The following is an 18,669-nucleotide window of genomic DNA, read 5'->3' as shown; positions in this document are numbered from 1 at the left end:
TTTTATGTTTGTGCATTATTATTATCAACATACATAATTAAAATTGAGTATTACTATATATGAAGTTGATTTTTTAGAATTATTCTTAACTTTATTCTGCTCATTGGTGGAAAATTGGGATATGTCTCATTAAAAACTGTAAATGTCCTCCTTAGAATCCCATTGCAACGTCTGTGAATAAATAACAATAAATAACTGGTGAGAGTTTAGTTGTTTTGAAGTTTTGCTAAAAATTCCACAGCTATCCTCGCAAGAAATTACATGATTTTAGGTGATTACACAAAAATAGGAGATAACTTAAAAACTAGAAGAGTGTATAGGGAACCCTGATACCGTTCGAAAGAGAATAAAATTGTGTATCAGAATATAGAAAAGCATACAGGGTGTTCCATTTAAAAAAACCGACTTATGAAGGTTTGAAGTTAACTAAACTCGGCATTAAATTTCTAGCACCCTGTAAGCAATTAAGCCACTTTGAAAGTATGAATGTAAAGCTTAGGGGTCTAGCTATCCCCCCTATAAATATTGTTGCTTTATCTTTCTTACTATAAAATGCACATGGTTTGAAGCTAGTCAGTTTCTCTCCATTTTTTTTTTAATTAAATATCGGAAACGGTTAATTTTAGGAATAGGGAAACTTCATAAAAGTCCACCTAAAATAACACGTAGAATCCAAAATTGCAATAATATATAGGATGTTCCATTTAAAATAAGCAAGTTGATGTCGACTTCCGGTATGACCGGAAGTGGTACGTGGACGCCATTATTTTAGTTGAGAAGGGCATGCCCGAAAACCCGGTATCCCAAATTTTCAAAATTCAAATCGAAGTAGTCTCTGAAATAATTCTAATGGGCCTTCATCGTGAGACACCCTGTAGATTATTTTTATATTTATAGTCAAGTTTTATTTGAAAATGGTAGATGATAGATGATATTGACATATCATCACCATCTAGCTGACGGAATATTGAACAAATAATGCTTTCAAGAAAATTGAATTCGTAATTTCCGCGAATATAATGTCCATTGGAATGAAATCTTTAATAGCTCTCGATGTCATTGAAAAGAACAGACGTATTAAGTTGTCTGACCATATTAATGTACAAATAAAAGCCTCTAACCAACCCCGTGCGCGTTTATCAAATAAAAAAACGATATATTACGACCCACGTAATATTTTGAGTTAACAGAGGAAGGTTTTAACAGCATCGGAGTCATCTTTATTTTGGGGCATTATATTTTCTTTCAATTATCGTAAATTGCACGTGGTGTAGGTGTACAAAGGAATATCGGTTTGGGGATACCTTTAATTCAAGTTCTAAACGAATTTGAATGTGAAATTTCAAAGTTGCTCCTGTTATTTTTTCTTTTGTTTTAACTAGAAGAATCAGCCTTTAAAGTTTGTCCTAACGTCGCTATTCCCTGTAAATCCGAACCATCTGCGAAGCTTCACTACTGCATAAATCTCTGGCATATCGATAATCTTGCAAATTGATTTTCTGGTAGGCGTCGCCAGAGCATACCTATCCAATATCGCAATGAAACCAAACTCATTCGTATAAGGAACTACGTAATGGATCGCCTTTCCTATGATTTCGCGAGAATAGGATGGAAAATTCGTATCGGGACACGAAGGAGCGAGACAGACGGGTAGGCACGTGTGATTTTTTTCACGCAAGGTCGCGTTACTGTTTGTTGCGGTTTTGTGTACTATTTTTTACATGAAGAAAACGGAGTCCCGTTCTCAAGAATATACGTTTTGAGCCAGTATACACTCCGTTCAATATTTCTTAAACATAGTTATATTATTATTGTAAATATATTTCTAGCATTGGAAATTAAACTAATCATTTCTTGAATCATTTTCTTTTGGAATCCATGCGATGATTACGCTTTTCATCTAATACAAAAATCACACTGCATATAATTCACCCCAAAGACTACTAGATATTTATTTACTTGAATGATCCTGATATAAATCAATAGTTAAAACTGATGTCATTAGAAATACATTAGCAGTTTTGACCTTATAGACTTATTTTTAGTACAATTCCTTTTTAAATTGGTATGGGATACGAGAAAAGTAAAAAAACACGGGTTTGAGGGTCCTGTACGTGTTTAAATAATTTACCTATACGTTGTGTTATGTCATCTGTGAATTTGTATTTTGCTGTAATATTTGTGTTATATCATTCCGTTGATGAATTATTCATTTATGCATATGCAAAAATTGTATTTTCAAATATCTCTTCTAAGTTTAGCTCGTTATCTAACGCCGGTTTTAAATATAAACACAACGTGTCTAGACTTTATCTAGGGCAAGGCAGCGATACCTATTGTGCATGTTCAAACTTTAGATTCGCAAGTTCCTGCATGCTGCACAAAAGCGTCATTTGTGACATGCGACGTTTCATACTTGACTTGCAGCCAAGTGAAAATTGGCCCTAAATGAGAATAATTCCATTAGAAAGCGTGGTAATTTTTAAAAAGTTAGAATAGGTTCATTTAGCATATTTTTGCGAATGTGCAGAAAATCAGATTTGTTTTTCAACAATTGTTGTCCTTAAAATAATTAATGAAAACGGATCTCGGGAAAACTCACGGAAGCCATGTTGTGACGTCATATTACTCGTTAGGAGCTAGCCAATGTACTTGTCTGGGTTCTACTTACACATATGGTCTCTCTAGCTATGGAAGCAGACAAAAACAAACAAACTTAAAAAAAGAAACGTCGTTACAGCTATCGATAACGAATATTATTACTATTATTGGCTATTGCGAGTACTGCCAACTTAGAAACATAATCAGGGATGACAGAATTGTCAGTGTAAATGTAATGAAAAGCTCTTAATTCTATTTTTTTTAAAACTGTCATTATTTTCCCAATTTAATATTTTAATGAATTTCAGTGAAATATGAATAAAAAAAAAGATTTTATATCGAAATATATGTATATATATGATTTAAATCTAACCTTAACATAATTCCAGTTGAAAAGTATGTTGTCAGTCTCAATTAATTGATCAAATTAATTAAAAATCGTTTTTGTTATACAGGATGTTCCATTAATATTGCAAAAAAAATCAGGGGGAGTTTCCTTGACATAATATAAGAAAGAATGTTCCTATAACGCTCGAAAACGAAGCAAGATATCAAAAAAAAGTAAAGAGACAATAAAGTAGTATTTTTAATCGCATAATTAGAAATAAATATGACACCTAAGAAAAAACAGTGGCGTCTCATATTAGCTGGAATAGATAAAATACATCAAATTACGTCAGAAGACTCCTACCGTTTTTATAAACAAACATACCAAATTTCAAAAAAATCGGAATTGGGTTTCTCCAGATATCAGTAAAAACCTTGTATTTTCTCTAAAATTCAACACCCTGTATCTCCGAAACGAAGAATTTTCGGACATAGGTTTATAGGAACTTTCTTTCTTATTTTTGGTGAAGGGAACTCCCCCTGAATTTTTTCGCAATATTAATGGGACACCCTGTATTTTGTTTAGTATAATAAGTGCACAATTTTGCGTTGATTTTCCAAAGCTCTCTTGATTTTATCCATTTGCTACAGTTCTGATCCCATAAGATTCGCATTGTGACTATGCTGTCTCTGTATTCGAATGATTTTTTCACGACACTGTAGCATCTTACCTAACAATCTCATTTCGAGTGGGTACATAACAAGAGTTTTTACAGGTCATCGTACTTAGTGGGGCGTATATGTTAATAGAACTTTTTATACGTACTGTTCCAAGTGAAAAAATTTGTTTTGGCGTACAATTATTTCAGAAAACAAATTTGCTTGCCTCCAAGGTAAGCCAAACATCCTCTGTTATGTAAAACGGATGGATATATCCGCTATAAGAACGTAAAGTAACTAAATATTTAAAACATTTAATGTCTAGACTTTGAAGTTTCAATTTTTCGTACGTTTTGAGACACCTTGTAGAAGTTTCAAATGATCTTATATTTCTGAGAAACTTGTACGGTCAGTAAACAGGTATAAATATATGAAATTGCACGTATTGCTTCATATTTATATATAGAAAACCGACCGCCGTATAGGAATAATGTCATGAAGCTGTATTTTTATGCAAATTTGTTTAACTTTAATAATTTTCACAAACATGTTTATCTTCGATTAGAACCGTTTCATAATCGGTTACCAAACATCAGTCTCTGGATCTGTAGTAGATGTAGAAAACTCGTGTTAAATAAGGCTCGACTTTGACACATATTATCGGACACCTACGTAAGTAATTGTTCAAAAAATTTCGATAGATTGTCTCACGATGTGTAGGTTATACGGAACACAGAAGGCTTGCAGACGTCAGTTTTGAGGCATTGTTCTATTGTCGTTAATTTATAAGTGTTTACAATTGTGAGGCAACAATATGTGATTCTTTGGTGAAGCTTCGTCACAAAAAGTAACACCAGATCGACAATATTTTGTGAAATATCAATTTGAAACCTACTGGAAAAGAAGTTCGGCTCATGTTAAAAACTACAAAATGTATGTTAACCATTTAAATGAATATTTTAAATTCTAAAGATGAAATAAGACCCCATATGAACTCATCTACCCTGAACAATGTAACTTAATGAAGTCGAACAAAACTTCGTCGAAACCTTAAAAGATATGGATCATAACCTTCTGAGGATATTATCATCCACCAACTAAGTCTTTAATTGCTCGTATAATGTGTAGTTTAAGAATTATTTAACACACGATAAGCACCAAGGTTGCCAATATGATATAATTAAATATTTATATAAATAAATCTGATATTACTTTCTTACATGATAGGTAATTATTCATTTGAAGACTTTGAGATATCTCAATGTTGCGCACGTGTTTCTGATGCTGCAATATATGTTAAACTGAATATTTAGTTTTTTTTTTCTCCAGTTTTATCCAATATTTATTTTATATCCGTTCAATATATTTAAATAACCCACATTTCCTTTTAAAAAACATACGTTTTTTCTTTTAAAGCTATTTATCGCAGATTGAGGTAGATCGGTTGTCTTTCTTCTGTCGTGGCCCCACGAAGGGCGCTATGACGTGGATTTTGGTTAGCTCTCCGTAGAGTTGACTTAGGTCATTGGCGTAGAAGTTGGGGTAAAAAAATCCCACTTTACTACCGATTCCTACGCCACTGACCTACAAAAATTTGTAAATTTTACAGTAAATTAGGCATATGTGTAAATGTTAACACCACACCAAATTTGAATCTATTTATTATAAGCATACCAACGATTTCGTAAATAATATTGTAACCTGAGGGGTTATTTCTTTAATTATCTATCTACCGTTATGACCAGCATCATAAAGAGTTTACTATTTAATTCTCGAAAGGGCGTCTATAATTATCATTATATGTACTTTAATTAATACGTGGGAAATTCATTCAGAGAATGAATTTTAGGCACTTACCCTCTATTGCTTACGTAGAGTGTAATCCAGTGGCTGGTTATACAGGGTGACGCTTTCTTTATAAGGCAATTCTGAATTATTGAGTTCGATTTGTGGTTAAAGTTCAAACTGAAACACCCTGTATAGCGTAACCACAAAATTGTCTGTAATGAACTTAGAACCAACACAAATTGAAATGGTGTCCGTATCCTGTAGCCATTGTTACAGAAAATTATAAAAACAAACAATTCTTTAACACACTTTTCATGAATGGTGTATAAGGTAGTACGAACTGAGAAGTAGCACAAAAATTACCATCCGCATTTTAACTTATTAAGTCGTTAAATACAAGAACAAAGCCATTTACATACAATTACTTATAATAACACGCCAGCTGTTGCTTAAAAAAAAGCGGTACCTCATTACAGAACATTAAATTATCGATATTCGATTAGCATCGAGTCATCATCGTTAACTGCGGTTATTCATTTGTTTTAAACTGCTTTCTCGAACTGTGGGGGTCCACCGATCTACGTCAGGCATTTCTTACTCCCGTGGAAAGTTGTCTTTCCTCGACAGAGTCGTCCATATTTCATACGATCTTCCATTCTGTAATTTTCACGCCTGGGTGTGGCCATACTAAATATCTTAATCGACGAATTGCCTCTCTCCTTTCTCGTGGTTTTCTTTGATCCCATCTCGAGGCGTTTGTTTTACTTTCTTCTGCAGGCGCGAGGACCTCAACCTTGTTTTTTTTAGGCTTCTTTGTCGGTGGTAATCAGATAACGTATTCGAGATTAGCAGAGCTTAGAGCTGCATGGAAATAAGGGAAAAAGTAAGGATTCTTTTGTAATTCAATCGCATGCTATGTGTGCTTCATGCAGTGTCAAATAATAAAATTTGTGCAACTTTTTAAGTTAATATTTTTTCAGAGATTATAAGTCAACTTCAACATGAACGTGCATATAATTTATAGGATCTTAACATGCTCTTTTTTTAAATATACAGTGTTTCTTAATCTTACTTTGTTTTTAAAATCGTTATCCCTTGACTGTCAATTCCAAAATCGATTGTAACAATTTATTTCTCGCACTAATGTATAAAATATTTAATTTATGCACTAGTGCGAATAAGTTCGATCTTACATACACTTTTCACACTTGGTGTTAATATGTTCGATATTTTGAACATTATTGCGAACAAGTTCTATTTTACGTACACTTTATGTACTGGTGCGAACAAGTTAGTATTTATGCACTCTTCAGACACTATTGCGATTAAGTTCGATTTTCAGGTACATTTTAGATACCATAGCGGACAAGTTTTTACGTACATTTTAGGCAGAAGTGCGAACAAGTACGTTATACGTACATTTTACGTACTAATGCCAGCAAGTTCGATTTTACGTATACTAGAGCCGGCAAGTTCGATTTTACACATACATTTTTTTTACTTACACTTTTCACACTAACGCTGAACGTTTAAATTTTACGCACACTACACACTTTGTGTGAATAAGTTCGATATTTTTTTACGTTTTGAGCATTACTGCGAACAATTTTACGTACACTAGAGCAATTAAGTTCGATTTTTATACACACTTTAGATACCAGAGCGAACAAATTAGTTTTTGCGTACATTTTACGTACTAGTGCGAACAAGTTGCATTTTACAATCATATATAACATTACTTCGAAAATGTTGGATTTTATATACACTTTACCTATCACTGCGAACAAGTTGGTTTTTGTGTACACCTTAGACACTAGTGCGATTAAGTTCGATTTTTACATACACTTTACTCGTAGATACCAGAGCGAACAAATTAGATTTTTACGTACATTTTACGTACTAATGCGAACAAGTTAGATTTTATAAGCACGTGGACACTAGTGTAAAAAAGTTAGATTGTACGTACATTTTAGACAGATCGAACAAGTTAGATTTTACTTATATTTTTTTCACTATTGCAAACAAGTTAAGAGTTTACGTACTTTACAGTATGCGTGAAGTTAGTACTTTGGTGTTTTACGCGCGATAGAATGGAAAAATATATGTTTTTCCAGACTGAATATAATTGTTAAAATATAAAATACTCGTACAATAGGTAGATGTAAGTTCAAATGTCACATGGATTGTAAAATAGAAGCATCAGTGTTGTTTATTGCCCGCAACTACATAAATATTAACTTGTTATAATATGAACAATAACGACACGATGACAGCTACGTTTTATAGTTCATTAATTATTTATTTTTCATAAAATATCCTTAGAATTTTAAATGTTTCAAGTAGGCGTATTCAAACTGCTAAAATGCGATTTTTATTACTATGCTTGCGGAATCTATAAACTGCGATGTATACGCGTCTTAATAAATAAAAATAATAAAGTGGCATGTACAGAGTGGGCTAAATTTTACGCCGCTTCTTAGGGGTTCTTCGTATTTATCGAAAAAGTAGAATAAACGTGGTTTAGACATCGCGGACTTAATTTTCGAGAAAAGTTAAATGACGAAAGCCGCATCTCGATATCTTGATTCGTTTGAGACAGTTTTTTTAATTTTGTTCGTTTTCTATGATGCTTTATAACTTTTTTGTTTCGGAAAATAGGGAAAATGCACAAAAATGCCGAATTTGGTGCACCCTATACATTAGAAATTGATTTTTAAATGTTTGATGCACATGCATTATAATACAAGTATTTAATAAAATCAAAATTATACTATTTCATCCCAGTTTTGGAAATATATTTATAAATGACTACACTCTCTCTTCATTAATATTTTGCCGCGTCAAAATAAAAAAAAATTATTAAATCAACTCAATTAATATTTTTCATACGTCTATCCACCAGTAAACAAACTATTTAATTAGTAGCTTCGTATCTCTTACAGTTTCCGAGATCCTTGTAGTGAGAAGCGAATTTGTAACAGCCTGTATTATAAAATATAGTGACGCAGTAATAGGAGTTGCGTAGTAGAAGTGTCAACCGCTGCACCATGTCTGTACCATAGATGTTTATACGAGGATTACCTTTTATATTTCGGGAATGGACGATCCTGGTGCTACCATCTGACAACCGACGTTGCTATCGTAAAGTTCGATTTTTTGTCGGTATACTTACTTAAAACGTTTTAACGTACTTTTGTGTTGTTTACAGTGACCTTAAAAAATGGTCTTGACCAAAAAGTGTTATCTATTCCCGAAATAAAAAAGGCAACCCTCAATCAGAGGGGTAAAAAATCATCCAAAAGGTTATGGGCTTCAATCTATTTTCGTTCTCAAAACTGACGTTTGTATTTAAATAAGTATGACAGTAAGGATGATTATGTAGAGTTATTACCAATGTCCATGAAGATATTTTTATTACGGAATTACGTACTGTGATATTTTCACACAATTTACTTGTAGCTTTGCAAATACAAAAATAATTTTGACCACCATTCTTCATATTGCAGTGTTACACATTCTTGAGTTCTTTTTAATTTTGTTCCACTTAAAGTTGCAACGATTTTCCATTAACTGGTCAATAAATTTCAACCTTTTTTGTGAGCTATTGATCATATTGTCAATTATAAACCTCATTCATTCCATCCTTCGTATATTAATAAACATCAAAAGTCATTTGCATGTTAATGTTCAGCAGTAATTTTTTTGCGTACACAAAACCACTCTCTACGTGGATCAACGTCCTACCATAATCAAAAGCGAGTTGACCCAAGCGCTGCGCGTTGCTGAAAGAAAAAAAAATAGTGAAAGTAACTTTGCCACACGTACGGATAGAATTGAGATTTTAGCACGTGAGAATACGGATAATAATTGCCGTAAACGGAACAATACCGCCGTGGAACAATAGTAACAATAATGATAAATTGGAACAGTACGAGTTTTCCACCTTTCCTACACATTACAAGGTCACAGGAAGTCGTTTCTATCTAAGATACTTTTGGATTTGTTCTTGTTATTGTCATTTAAATTACGCGAGCGAGTGGTAGAAGGCTGTATATGGATGTCTTCCTGAGAATATCCGAACTGAATGAGTAATAGACCTGCATTTTTGCTCGCCAAAAAGAGCATTGACGTGCTTGGCTTTTAGCTAACATCCCAGGAATAATGCGTCAGAATGTCCATCGTCCTACGTCTTGAAGTAAAGAATGTAACATCATTGGTATTCTTCGAAGTGAATTTTTTATCCGCGGACAGACTACGGCGTCAGCAGACGTCACGTTGCCGGTATGGCTTCAGTAATAATGTTAGAGCAAGCGGTAAACGTCTAACCTTGCTTCAATATTTCATGTTACTTGTACCGAGTGTTTCTGAAATAAGTACGATCATTCAAAGGGGTAATACGAGTAGAATAGAATATGTGAAATTAAACAATTCTCATTAGTAACCTGTACCCTAAAGTGTCATGTATTCCAAAAAATCAGTGGAGAATTATTACGCGAAATTTAGGCCGACCCTGCATCGCCTGGAGTAATGGCAAACTTGCGAACTAATTTTTACGTCCGCAGGGATTATTTCTTTGTTTATCTATCTACTGCTATGACCAGTATCATAACGGTATTAACAAAAGAGTTTACTATTAACTTCTCGAAAGGGAGTTTATAATTATCATTACACTTTAATTAATACGCGGGAACTTAGAAATGTACGTTCAGAGAATGAATACCAGACACTTACCGTATGTCGCTCATGTACAAGGTAATCCAGTGGTTGGTTGTATAGGGTGACATTTAAGTTGGACGAACAAGAAAGAAACACAAAAACTTCCAGGAAGGGTTTTAATATCAATAAAACCAAAACAAACAAACAATATAACGACACAACGGGCTCGAACAGCATTATTAATTAATTTATTCACACGCGACAGCGTACCGAGGTTTAGGGAATGCGCGATCCATAGCAAAATTTGGAATGACTTTATCCATTATTAAATTAACCCGAGACTCTAAAACTAAGTAAACTACTCAATGTGAAACCCAAGAAAAAACTGCCTTTTTTTAGGAGATCTTTCCTGAATTCGACACCTCTCTTCGACACGTCCATTTCTTGGGTCCAGATGTTTCTGTTCTTATCTTACTGGCGGGAAACCTGAATATCAGGACGCTTTGGCATAACTATGCCATGTTAATAGTTATCTAATGGACTGAATTTACATTTATATAAATAATTCTGTAACTAACTGGACTTACAAGTAACCTTAGCCTTCTTCTAGTGATTCCGTGTAGCAATACGGGACGGATTAGTCAATCTCATTTAATCTATTCTTATAGCTTGGAAAATCCGCCTAAAAACCAGCTATTATATCTATTATTATTTTTCCAACAACTTCTAATAACTTATTCTTGGAATTCATTTCGCGCGTTATTTGAAATATCGATTTTTCTCTTTATACCAGATGCTCAACACATGGCCCCGACAGTCTAAGTGAACTTGTTAAAAAAATATTGTTAAATTTCATGAAGCCTTCTCCGAAGGACAGCCTTGTGAAGACGCTAAACCTACTTGAAAACTCTTAACTTTTCGATAAATTAGTGTTGACTGAACTAATAAATGAATTGCCACGCATCCCGGCTTTTGTTACAATGCTTATTAGCACGTAGAAATAATGTCGAGTAATTTTTGTAGATTTAGGGTACGTATAATCGATTATTTTTTAACTAATTTTTGTCCCAGCAGTGTTCGAACGCTTTTAATATTTAGTTAGGTGTCTTAATTTTTTCAACAATATCCAGTATCATCTACAATCTACTTCTGTAAACATTAACCGACTTATTACGTAATTATTTCTAAAAAAAAATCATTGTCGAATACTGATCGATACGTCTCGTATGGCTGTCCAGGCTGCATATGTTTATTTTGTAACTCTTAACAGATTACTTGTAACAGGTTCTTCTAATGGAGTTAAAAGTGAAAGACATGAAATTTCGATTTAGAAGCTTTTGAAGATCATGTAGAACTTCCTTGTACAAATTTAAATGCTGATGATGATACCTACTTACCATCTGTTATCATAGCAAATATTAACTTAGTTTTAATTAAATTAGATATACGGACGTGATATAGGCTATAATTTGTTTGAATTGCACAACTCTTTCGTGTTCTTTAAGTGTAGAAAATTTCTGTCGGTTGTCTGTGTTAAAACTATTACTAGTTTTTGTAGAATGACAACTTATTTCATTGTTTTCAAGTGAATAATGTCATTTAATTGGGTAGGTAGTTAAAATACTAAAGTCATAGGTATGACAATATATGTATACTTAGTTAGAAAGTTGCTTCTAATCGTTCTTAAGACAAAACATTGTTATTAAATTGAAGAAACGTTGACAATGTATCTGCAAACAATTTCTTCAATAATGAACATCGAGATTAAACTAACGAAATTTAATTGTTAGAAATTTTACTAATTGAGAGACTAAAGTGATTATTTTAAATCGGGAGGGTTAAATTTTAACAATGACGAAAAATTAAGAGGTATGTTATACTAAAATTGAAGTAAATATAATCCCTAAGGATTAAAATTAACAGTTAGATCCTCAATATTGACAACTAAAATAGCCTCAAGATAAGAGACTAAAGAGCTTTTTTAAATCGCTAAAAATCAGGAATTATAAAATGCACTTTAGTCTTGGATGTAGTAATTTTTTCACTACGTTTACGAAAGTAACAAATAAAAATTACTTTAAGTGAATTCATAGGGACTATACTATGAATTGAAAATAACTTTTCAGCAACAACGACAAAGTAAAATTTTAGTTCAAGGTTAAGGGACTAAAGTGTATTTTAAATTTCTAAAGATTGAATTCAACAAACTCACCGAGAAATTAAAGATGCACTTTAGGAAGTAAAGTAACTGGTCTAAACTAATATAACTAAATAAATAATAAACTAATGAATTAAAATTACTTGAAATAAACTAATCCTTTGGAATTTGAATTATATAGACTAGACTGGGCCAAAAAAATCCACTATTTTTCGACTAAAAACTACGTGATTGTTATTTTTAAAAATTATTTTGGAACAGAAAAACTACGTTCTTGTAGAAAAAATATCTATTGAGCGAGAATGATTTCGAATATATTATGAATTTTGAATATTTTTGGTGATTATATTGGATAGAACAATAATTGTCGATGATGTATAACATCAATTTGTTCCATTAAGTGAAAAAAATTGGGTCCAAAACGAAAAAAAAACAAAAATTTAATTTTTACTTCAACTTCAATCGTGCATAACTTATGAAGGAGTAAATTTATGCAATAATGTTAAGAGACCTTTCCTGTAAAGCATTAAATTTCCTTTGAAAATCTGTATAGTTCTTTTTCAGATATTAATTTGTTCGTTATTTACAAAATTCCAAAGTTAAAAAGTCAAATCGAAAAAAACATCAATTTTCAAGGCTTGATTACATTGAAACGGCTCGTCTGCCGAAAATTTTTTCAATCAGACTTTTTTTGTAGGGCATTCAATTTCCTTCAAAAATATATGTAGATAAATTTTTTACCTCGATGGTTTGGCAGGTCGACGCAAAAATGGGATCAGGAATATAAAATCGAAACTAGCGATGATAGACCTCTTAAAACTAATATTAAGGGCTCAAACTCTCACGATATTTTAAAATATCTTTTAAAAAAAGAAATAGTCGATTTTTTTGGACCAGTCTAATATAGACAGTTTAGCTCTCAACAATGACGAATAACATTTTTGATCAAGTGGCAAAAATAAAATCTTGCGTCATAAATATCAAAAAAATGTTTGCAAAAGTGGTTTTGCTTTTACAATTTGTAGGAATTCTAAAAAATAAAGCATGTAAGCCTGTTACATTTAACGAGTAGTTGAAAATAAACGAGACGTGTTGTGTTACTGTTACATTATTCAAATACATGTTTTTCTGTGTGAAAGTACGGTTTAAGATTAATTCACAAGCTATCCTTGGTCGTCCTTCTATCACCGAAGTGTATTACGTTTTTATTTATTTTTAGAACGGCCTTACCACAAATAAATAAGCTGTTCATTACGAACACATACACACACACACACCTATCTCATTACTTCCAGTGCCAATTATTTCGTTATTACAGTTTACGAAACCGCGAAAATTAATAAATATTATTAAAAATTTAACGTAATTAATTTAAATGAGTCAATGACTGAGACGTGGTGCCGGTTGATCGGCGGTGCATGAAAAACTCTTAATTTGCGGCTTTGAGCGAGATGTTCGGATGATAGGATTGTTTTCGAACCTCTTGAAATACGTACACATAGAAGGTGTCCTCGAAATTTTACTACAACAGCCTGGAAAACAATGTCAGGGTTAAATAAGAACTCTGACAAATAAAAAAAAACAAAACTAAAAAGACGCAAAATATATATGTAACTTGTAAAAATTCTAAAATAATTTTTTCCAAAAGTACTGATAATAATTAACGGTTTTTCTGTTCCATTAGTGGTTTTCGTAAGTGCAATTTTATTTTTCTTATTATACTTACCAGTTTCCTTTAAGCCGCGGCATTTAATATTGTAGAATTTAAGTATCTGGTGTATGTGGAAGTGTCTTAATTTTGAGGTTATGAGCAGAATTTGACCCAGTTTGTTCAGCTGTTAAAGAACGTGTGAAACAGAAAAATAGTTATATGTGACAAACTCCAATTAGCTATATATATTATTTCTTTTCTATTTCACATTACAATGTGATCTCAGCGTATAAACTGTCACATCAATAGGAGCTTTCTATTTACACTATCTTGGGGTCACTTAAGAGCAAGTAGATCAACAAAATGAAACACGTTCAGTGATTTTAACCTCAAATATGTAATGTATTATTTTTCTCCAATTTTCCCCAAAATTTTTGAGTTATTCGTCAATGTTTTTCTTTGTGGGGATTGTTGTTTTATCACGGAATTGAAGAAATTGCTTAAGCGCGTTTCTTTTTATTACTGTTCATAGGAAATTTGTTTCGTTTATATTTTACGTTCTCTAATACCAGTGAGAGTGCAACTTATTAAATTAAAACTGTATTTAAAATGTAGTTAAATTAATTTTGAAATTGTACAGAGTGTAAGAAGCTTGACTGCTATTACTTCAGCTTGAGATAGAGTAATCATAATTGAACAAAAAAATTGTATATTACAGGGGCGTGACATTAACAGTGTTCAAAATACAGCGAGTATTAATATTTGGGGTGTTTCATCACGTTTTTAAATAAATTTTAAAATTTTAGTTTGTTTGTTTTTTTTTAATTTAAAAAAAAAAAACAAAATGTATCAATTTTGTAGTACGAAGATAGTTTTAAGTATGCTTAAATTTTAGCTCGAATTTTAGTAATTATGAATCTCTTAATTTTTTCTTCGACATTGAGGTTGGGGCGCTCCCTAAGCATTAAAAAAAAAGGTTTTTTCGAAAAAACCTCACCGAAATATGAAAATTCAGATTACCACGAGATTATAAAAAAAAATCACGACGAGACGATGAAAATTGGCGAGTGGCGAGAATTTTGTCCAATATTTCCCACTGTGCGTCGTCCAAATAATCAAACGTATTAAATATAATTTAGATACTTACCAAAAAGCAAAATTCAGTAATTTTTGTATGTACATTGTATTTTATGGTATTCTATGCACGCACGTATGTCAATATTCCTTAATTAATTGAACTTAGTACCTATGTGACAAGATTTTAACTTACTGTTAATATTATGGGTTCTGTTTTAATTGATGTCTCACATTACGATGTGAATTTAGTGGATATATTGTCAAATCCGTAGGACTTTTCAATTTATATTAACTGGGTCACCTAAATTCAAGTAGATCAACACAATGGAATATTTTCAATGACCTGGTATCAAACATTATTTTTGATACCAAAAATCGAGTTATGCAAAATACGGGGTGTTCTACAAACTCTATGATAAACTTTGACAGATGGTAGCTGGGTTAATTTGAAACATTTTTTCTTATATGAACATAGGTCCGATTCGTTTTTGTTTATGGAAGTTACAAGCATTTTATTTAAAATATAATTTCATATTTCAATCAAAGTAGTCTGATGAATAAAAATGATGGCTAATCTACTTTACTTCTATGTATACTTGACATGATGAATGATGAAAGTGCAACTTACAACTTGTAAAAAAACGACATGTAGGGAATCGAAATTTACGTGCACAAATTGGCAATTCCCTGGATGTTCCCGAACTCGAGGTACCTACATATTACATGAAATGCAATTTTTATCCTTGCGGAATTTTAGATTTTACGTTCTGGTGGCATCTAGAGATTGTAAATCGATTGATTTTAAAATCTAGCGTTGCCTGTGTAACATGTTACATGTCTTACGGACATGAAAAAGTAATTGGACCCGTTTGACCTTTGCTTTTGATAGATTAGTACTTGAACTTAGTTCCTATTCGGATCTAGTTTCGGTGTGTTACGTGCACTTTGTAGTACATGTTTTTCTTTGTCGGGTATTGCAGTCGCTAGTGACGATTTCTTTGTTATAAAAGGGAATTGACGTCACGAACTTGAATCAGCAGCCTCGGTCGGATTGGGTGTGGATTTCGCATACTGAAATAAAAAAAATGAATTGTCAGGTTGGGGTAGAGTTTCATTAACATATAAACAAGGGGTTATGAAATAACATCCTGTATTATATAATGCGTAAAAAGAAACTACTATTTGTTAATTTAGTATTTTTTTATTTACACTGCAAAATGATGGTAAAATTACAATAATAAAAGTACATTGCTTGAAATGTAAAATTAAAATTAAATTGTTAAGTTTCTGTAAAATTACATTCGATCTGAATGTAATTTTACAGAACTTCGTATGTGAGGGAAATTTATAAAAAAATTAGGTTCCAAAAAGATGTAATTTTGTTGTAAAATTACAATATCTAATAAAAGGATAGTTGTAAATAAAATAGCGTTAACAGTGAAGTTAAAGTATTTATTTGAACTTAATAATCCGGTGAATAGTTGTCTTTATCTAAAATACAGAATAAGTTCTGAATAACACTTAACAGGCTTTAAATTTAAGTCTAATATGGTCGTTTACAACTTAAATAACTATGTAAATGTAAACTTACATTAAATTAAACATGTTATAATAAACGCCATTGCAAATTCTAACCATATTGTAAAATCACATTTATATTTGTATTATAAAGCAAAAATCACAATATATTGTAAGCGTAAAAATATTTTGTAAAATTACATTTGACCTCAATGTAATTTCTCATTTGAGGCAAATTTATTAAACAGTACCAAAAAATTTTATTTTATTGTAAAATTATGTATATGTATAAAACGATAATAAATAAAATGTCACAGCAATAATAATGAAAATAAACTTACCAATTATCTGTCCACTATTTTAATACAAGGAAGCCGGTAAATGGATGTCTTTACTACGGATTACAGGAAAATTACATTAAATTTACAGAAAACTTTATTTATAGTTTGTAATTTTTGTATTTACTGATTGGTAACTTGTAAAATTACATTTATATTTGTGGTATAAATGTAAAATTACAACTAAATGTATTTTTTCTAAAAATGTTCATCTTTCCACAATATTTTCATCAGTATTTATTGCAAACAGTAGGTATATAATTAATGAAATTTCTGAATGATTATGCTGCGTAAATATGTACGGGTGAACTGTGAATGAATGAATTTATTATGAATTAATTAATTTAACCGCCTTTTTGTGGGTATATTTTATTTTAAAACCTATTTCAATAATATTTTCCCCCATTTAACACCCTGCAGATATTAAAAATTCCCGAAAATATCTCCATTTCCGATTTTCTCCGATATAGAATAAACAGCTGATACTTGGATTTTTTTATTGTGTTGTTTTCTCGACTTCTGACATTCGCGAGCAAAACGCAAATATCGAACGATCAAAAACGAATTTGTGCATCCATCCGTGTAACACCCGTAAATTTCCACTCCGTTTTTACGTTAAAAAAACCAGCACAAGGTTAGAAATGTAATATCTTACACGTTTCTGTTTTGTTGTAGGTGTAACATTAGCCGCAAAAAGAATATTGTTTACACCGCGAATAAGCGCGCTGTTCTGTACTCGATACACGTTGCATGCGTATCGAATTGCAGAATACCCACAGATATCTGGTTGTCTGTATATCTAGCGTTATACGAGTATACCGTAGTAGCGAGAAGAATTTTTTCGGTTCCGTTTATCGAAAACTAGTAGTCCAAAATGATGCCCAGGAACTCTTCGCCTATCATAGAGAAGGAAATTCTGTGCACCTACCAGGTAAAAGTGAGGCAGAACCAGGATTAACGCAATTAAAAAGGCATGGTATAAACACATCGCAAATTTGCAGCAGGTTTATAAGGTTGCATTTTTTGAAGAAATACTCGAGTAAAGATAGATAAAACAATTAAGGGCCATTCCATGCCAAATCACTGAGATCGTGACCGGGCCATTTATAATTTTTCTGTTTTTTTGCTATTACTTACTACCCATTTAGCTTTCATGAATTTTTTTAAATTTTTATATCAACCCCTCGAGAAGTTATGGACATTTGAATTTTGTGGGTAAAAAATTTCAAATACTTGTAACTTGGCAAAATCTGAAAATATCTTAAGGGCCCCATATTCTTTAAATAGTGTTTTCCGCAGACAAATAATTTCAACCATTTAATAACAGAATAATCTAAAGCTTATCAAATAATAGGAATGTTATGTCATGCCACCTGAGTATTTTCAAAGACGCCGCAGTAAAACGAATAAACAGGTGCAAAAAACGATCAAACCATCAAGGTTTTAGGCCACATGTAAATATTCTTATAACATTTACTTGCTTAGTCCTACATATAAAATTGTTAAGTTTTATTTATAAGTACCTGAAAATAATTCTTAAAATGTAGTTATTATTTTATTTGGGTAAATTTAAATGGTAACAATGAATAAACAAAACATCAAGGATTTTATTTTTGTGCTTACTTTTGTTCTACACGTTTTACTGTTCAAGATTTCAGTACCTAAAAATGCCAGAAATTTCACCATTTCTCGGCCAGGGATATGGCCACCTTAAACTTTTTTTTCATTTTGTTCGTTTTCAGATGTAGCTTTACAAAAAAAAAAAATATAAAAATAGTACATTTTTAGTTTTATCGCGCGTGTTTTATTTTTAAACAAAACAAGTGCTTTTTGAAAGTTTTTTTCTTCAAAAAAAATTTTTGGTATATATTTTATTTGCAGATAATGCACGCTAT

General features: G+C 31.8%; 1 protein-coding gene across 1 annotated transcript in view; it reads left to right on the top strand.

The window, feature by feature from the left end:
- The window catches only part of LOC108907535 (mitogen-activated protein kinase-binding protein 1), a 101,636-nt gene that overhangs the window by 7,949 nt on the left and 75,018 nt on the right, over positions 1 to 18,669 (top strand). The window contains exon 2 of the mRNA XM_018711269.2: positions 17,450 to 17,705. Within this exon, the coding sequence (XP_018566785.1) occupies positions 17,649 to 17,705 (57 nt within the window). The 5' untranslated portion in view covers positions 17,450 to 17,648. The remainder of the gene's footprint in view (positions 1 to 17,449; positions 17,706 to 18,669) is intronic.

This window comes from Anoplophora glabripennis, unplaced genomic scaffold, assembly GCF_000390285.2.
Source record: "Anoplophora glabripennis isolate ALB-LARVAE unplaced genomic scaffold, Agla_2.0 scaffold20, whole genome shotgun sequence".
NCBI lineage: Eukaryota > Metazoa > Arthropoda > Insecta > Coleoptera > Cerambycidae > Anoplophora > Anoplophora glabripennis.
Note: the sequence above shows the minus strand (reverse complement) of the source record. Positions and strands in the feature narration are given on the sequence as shown.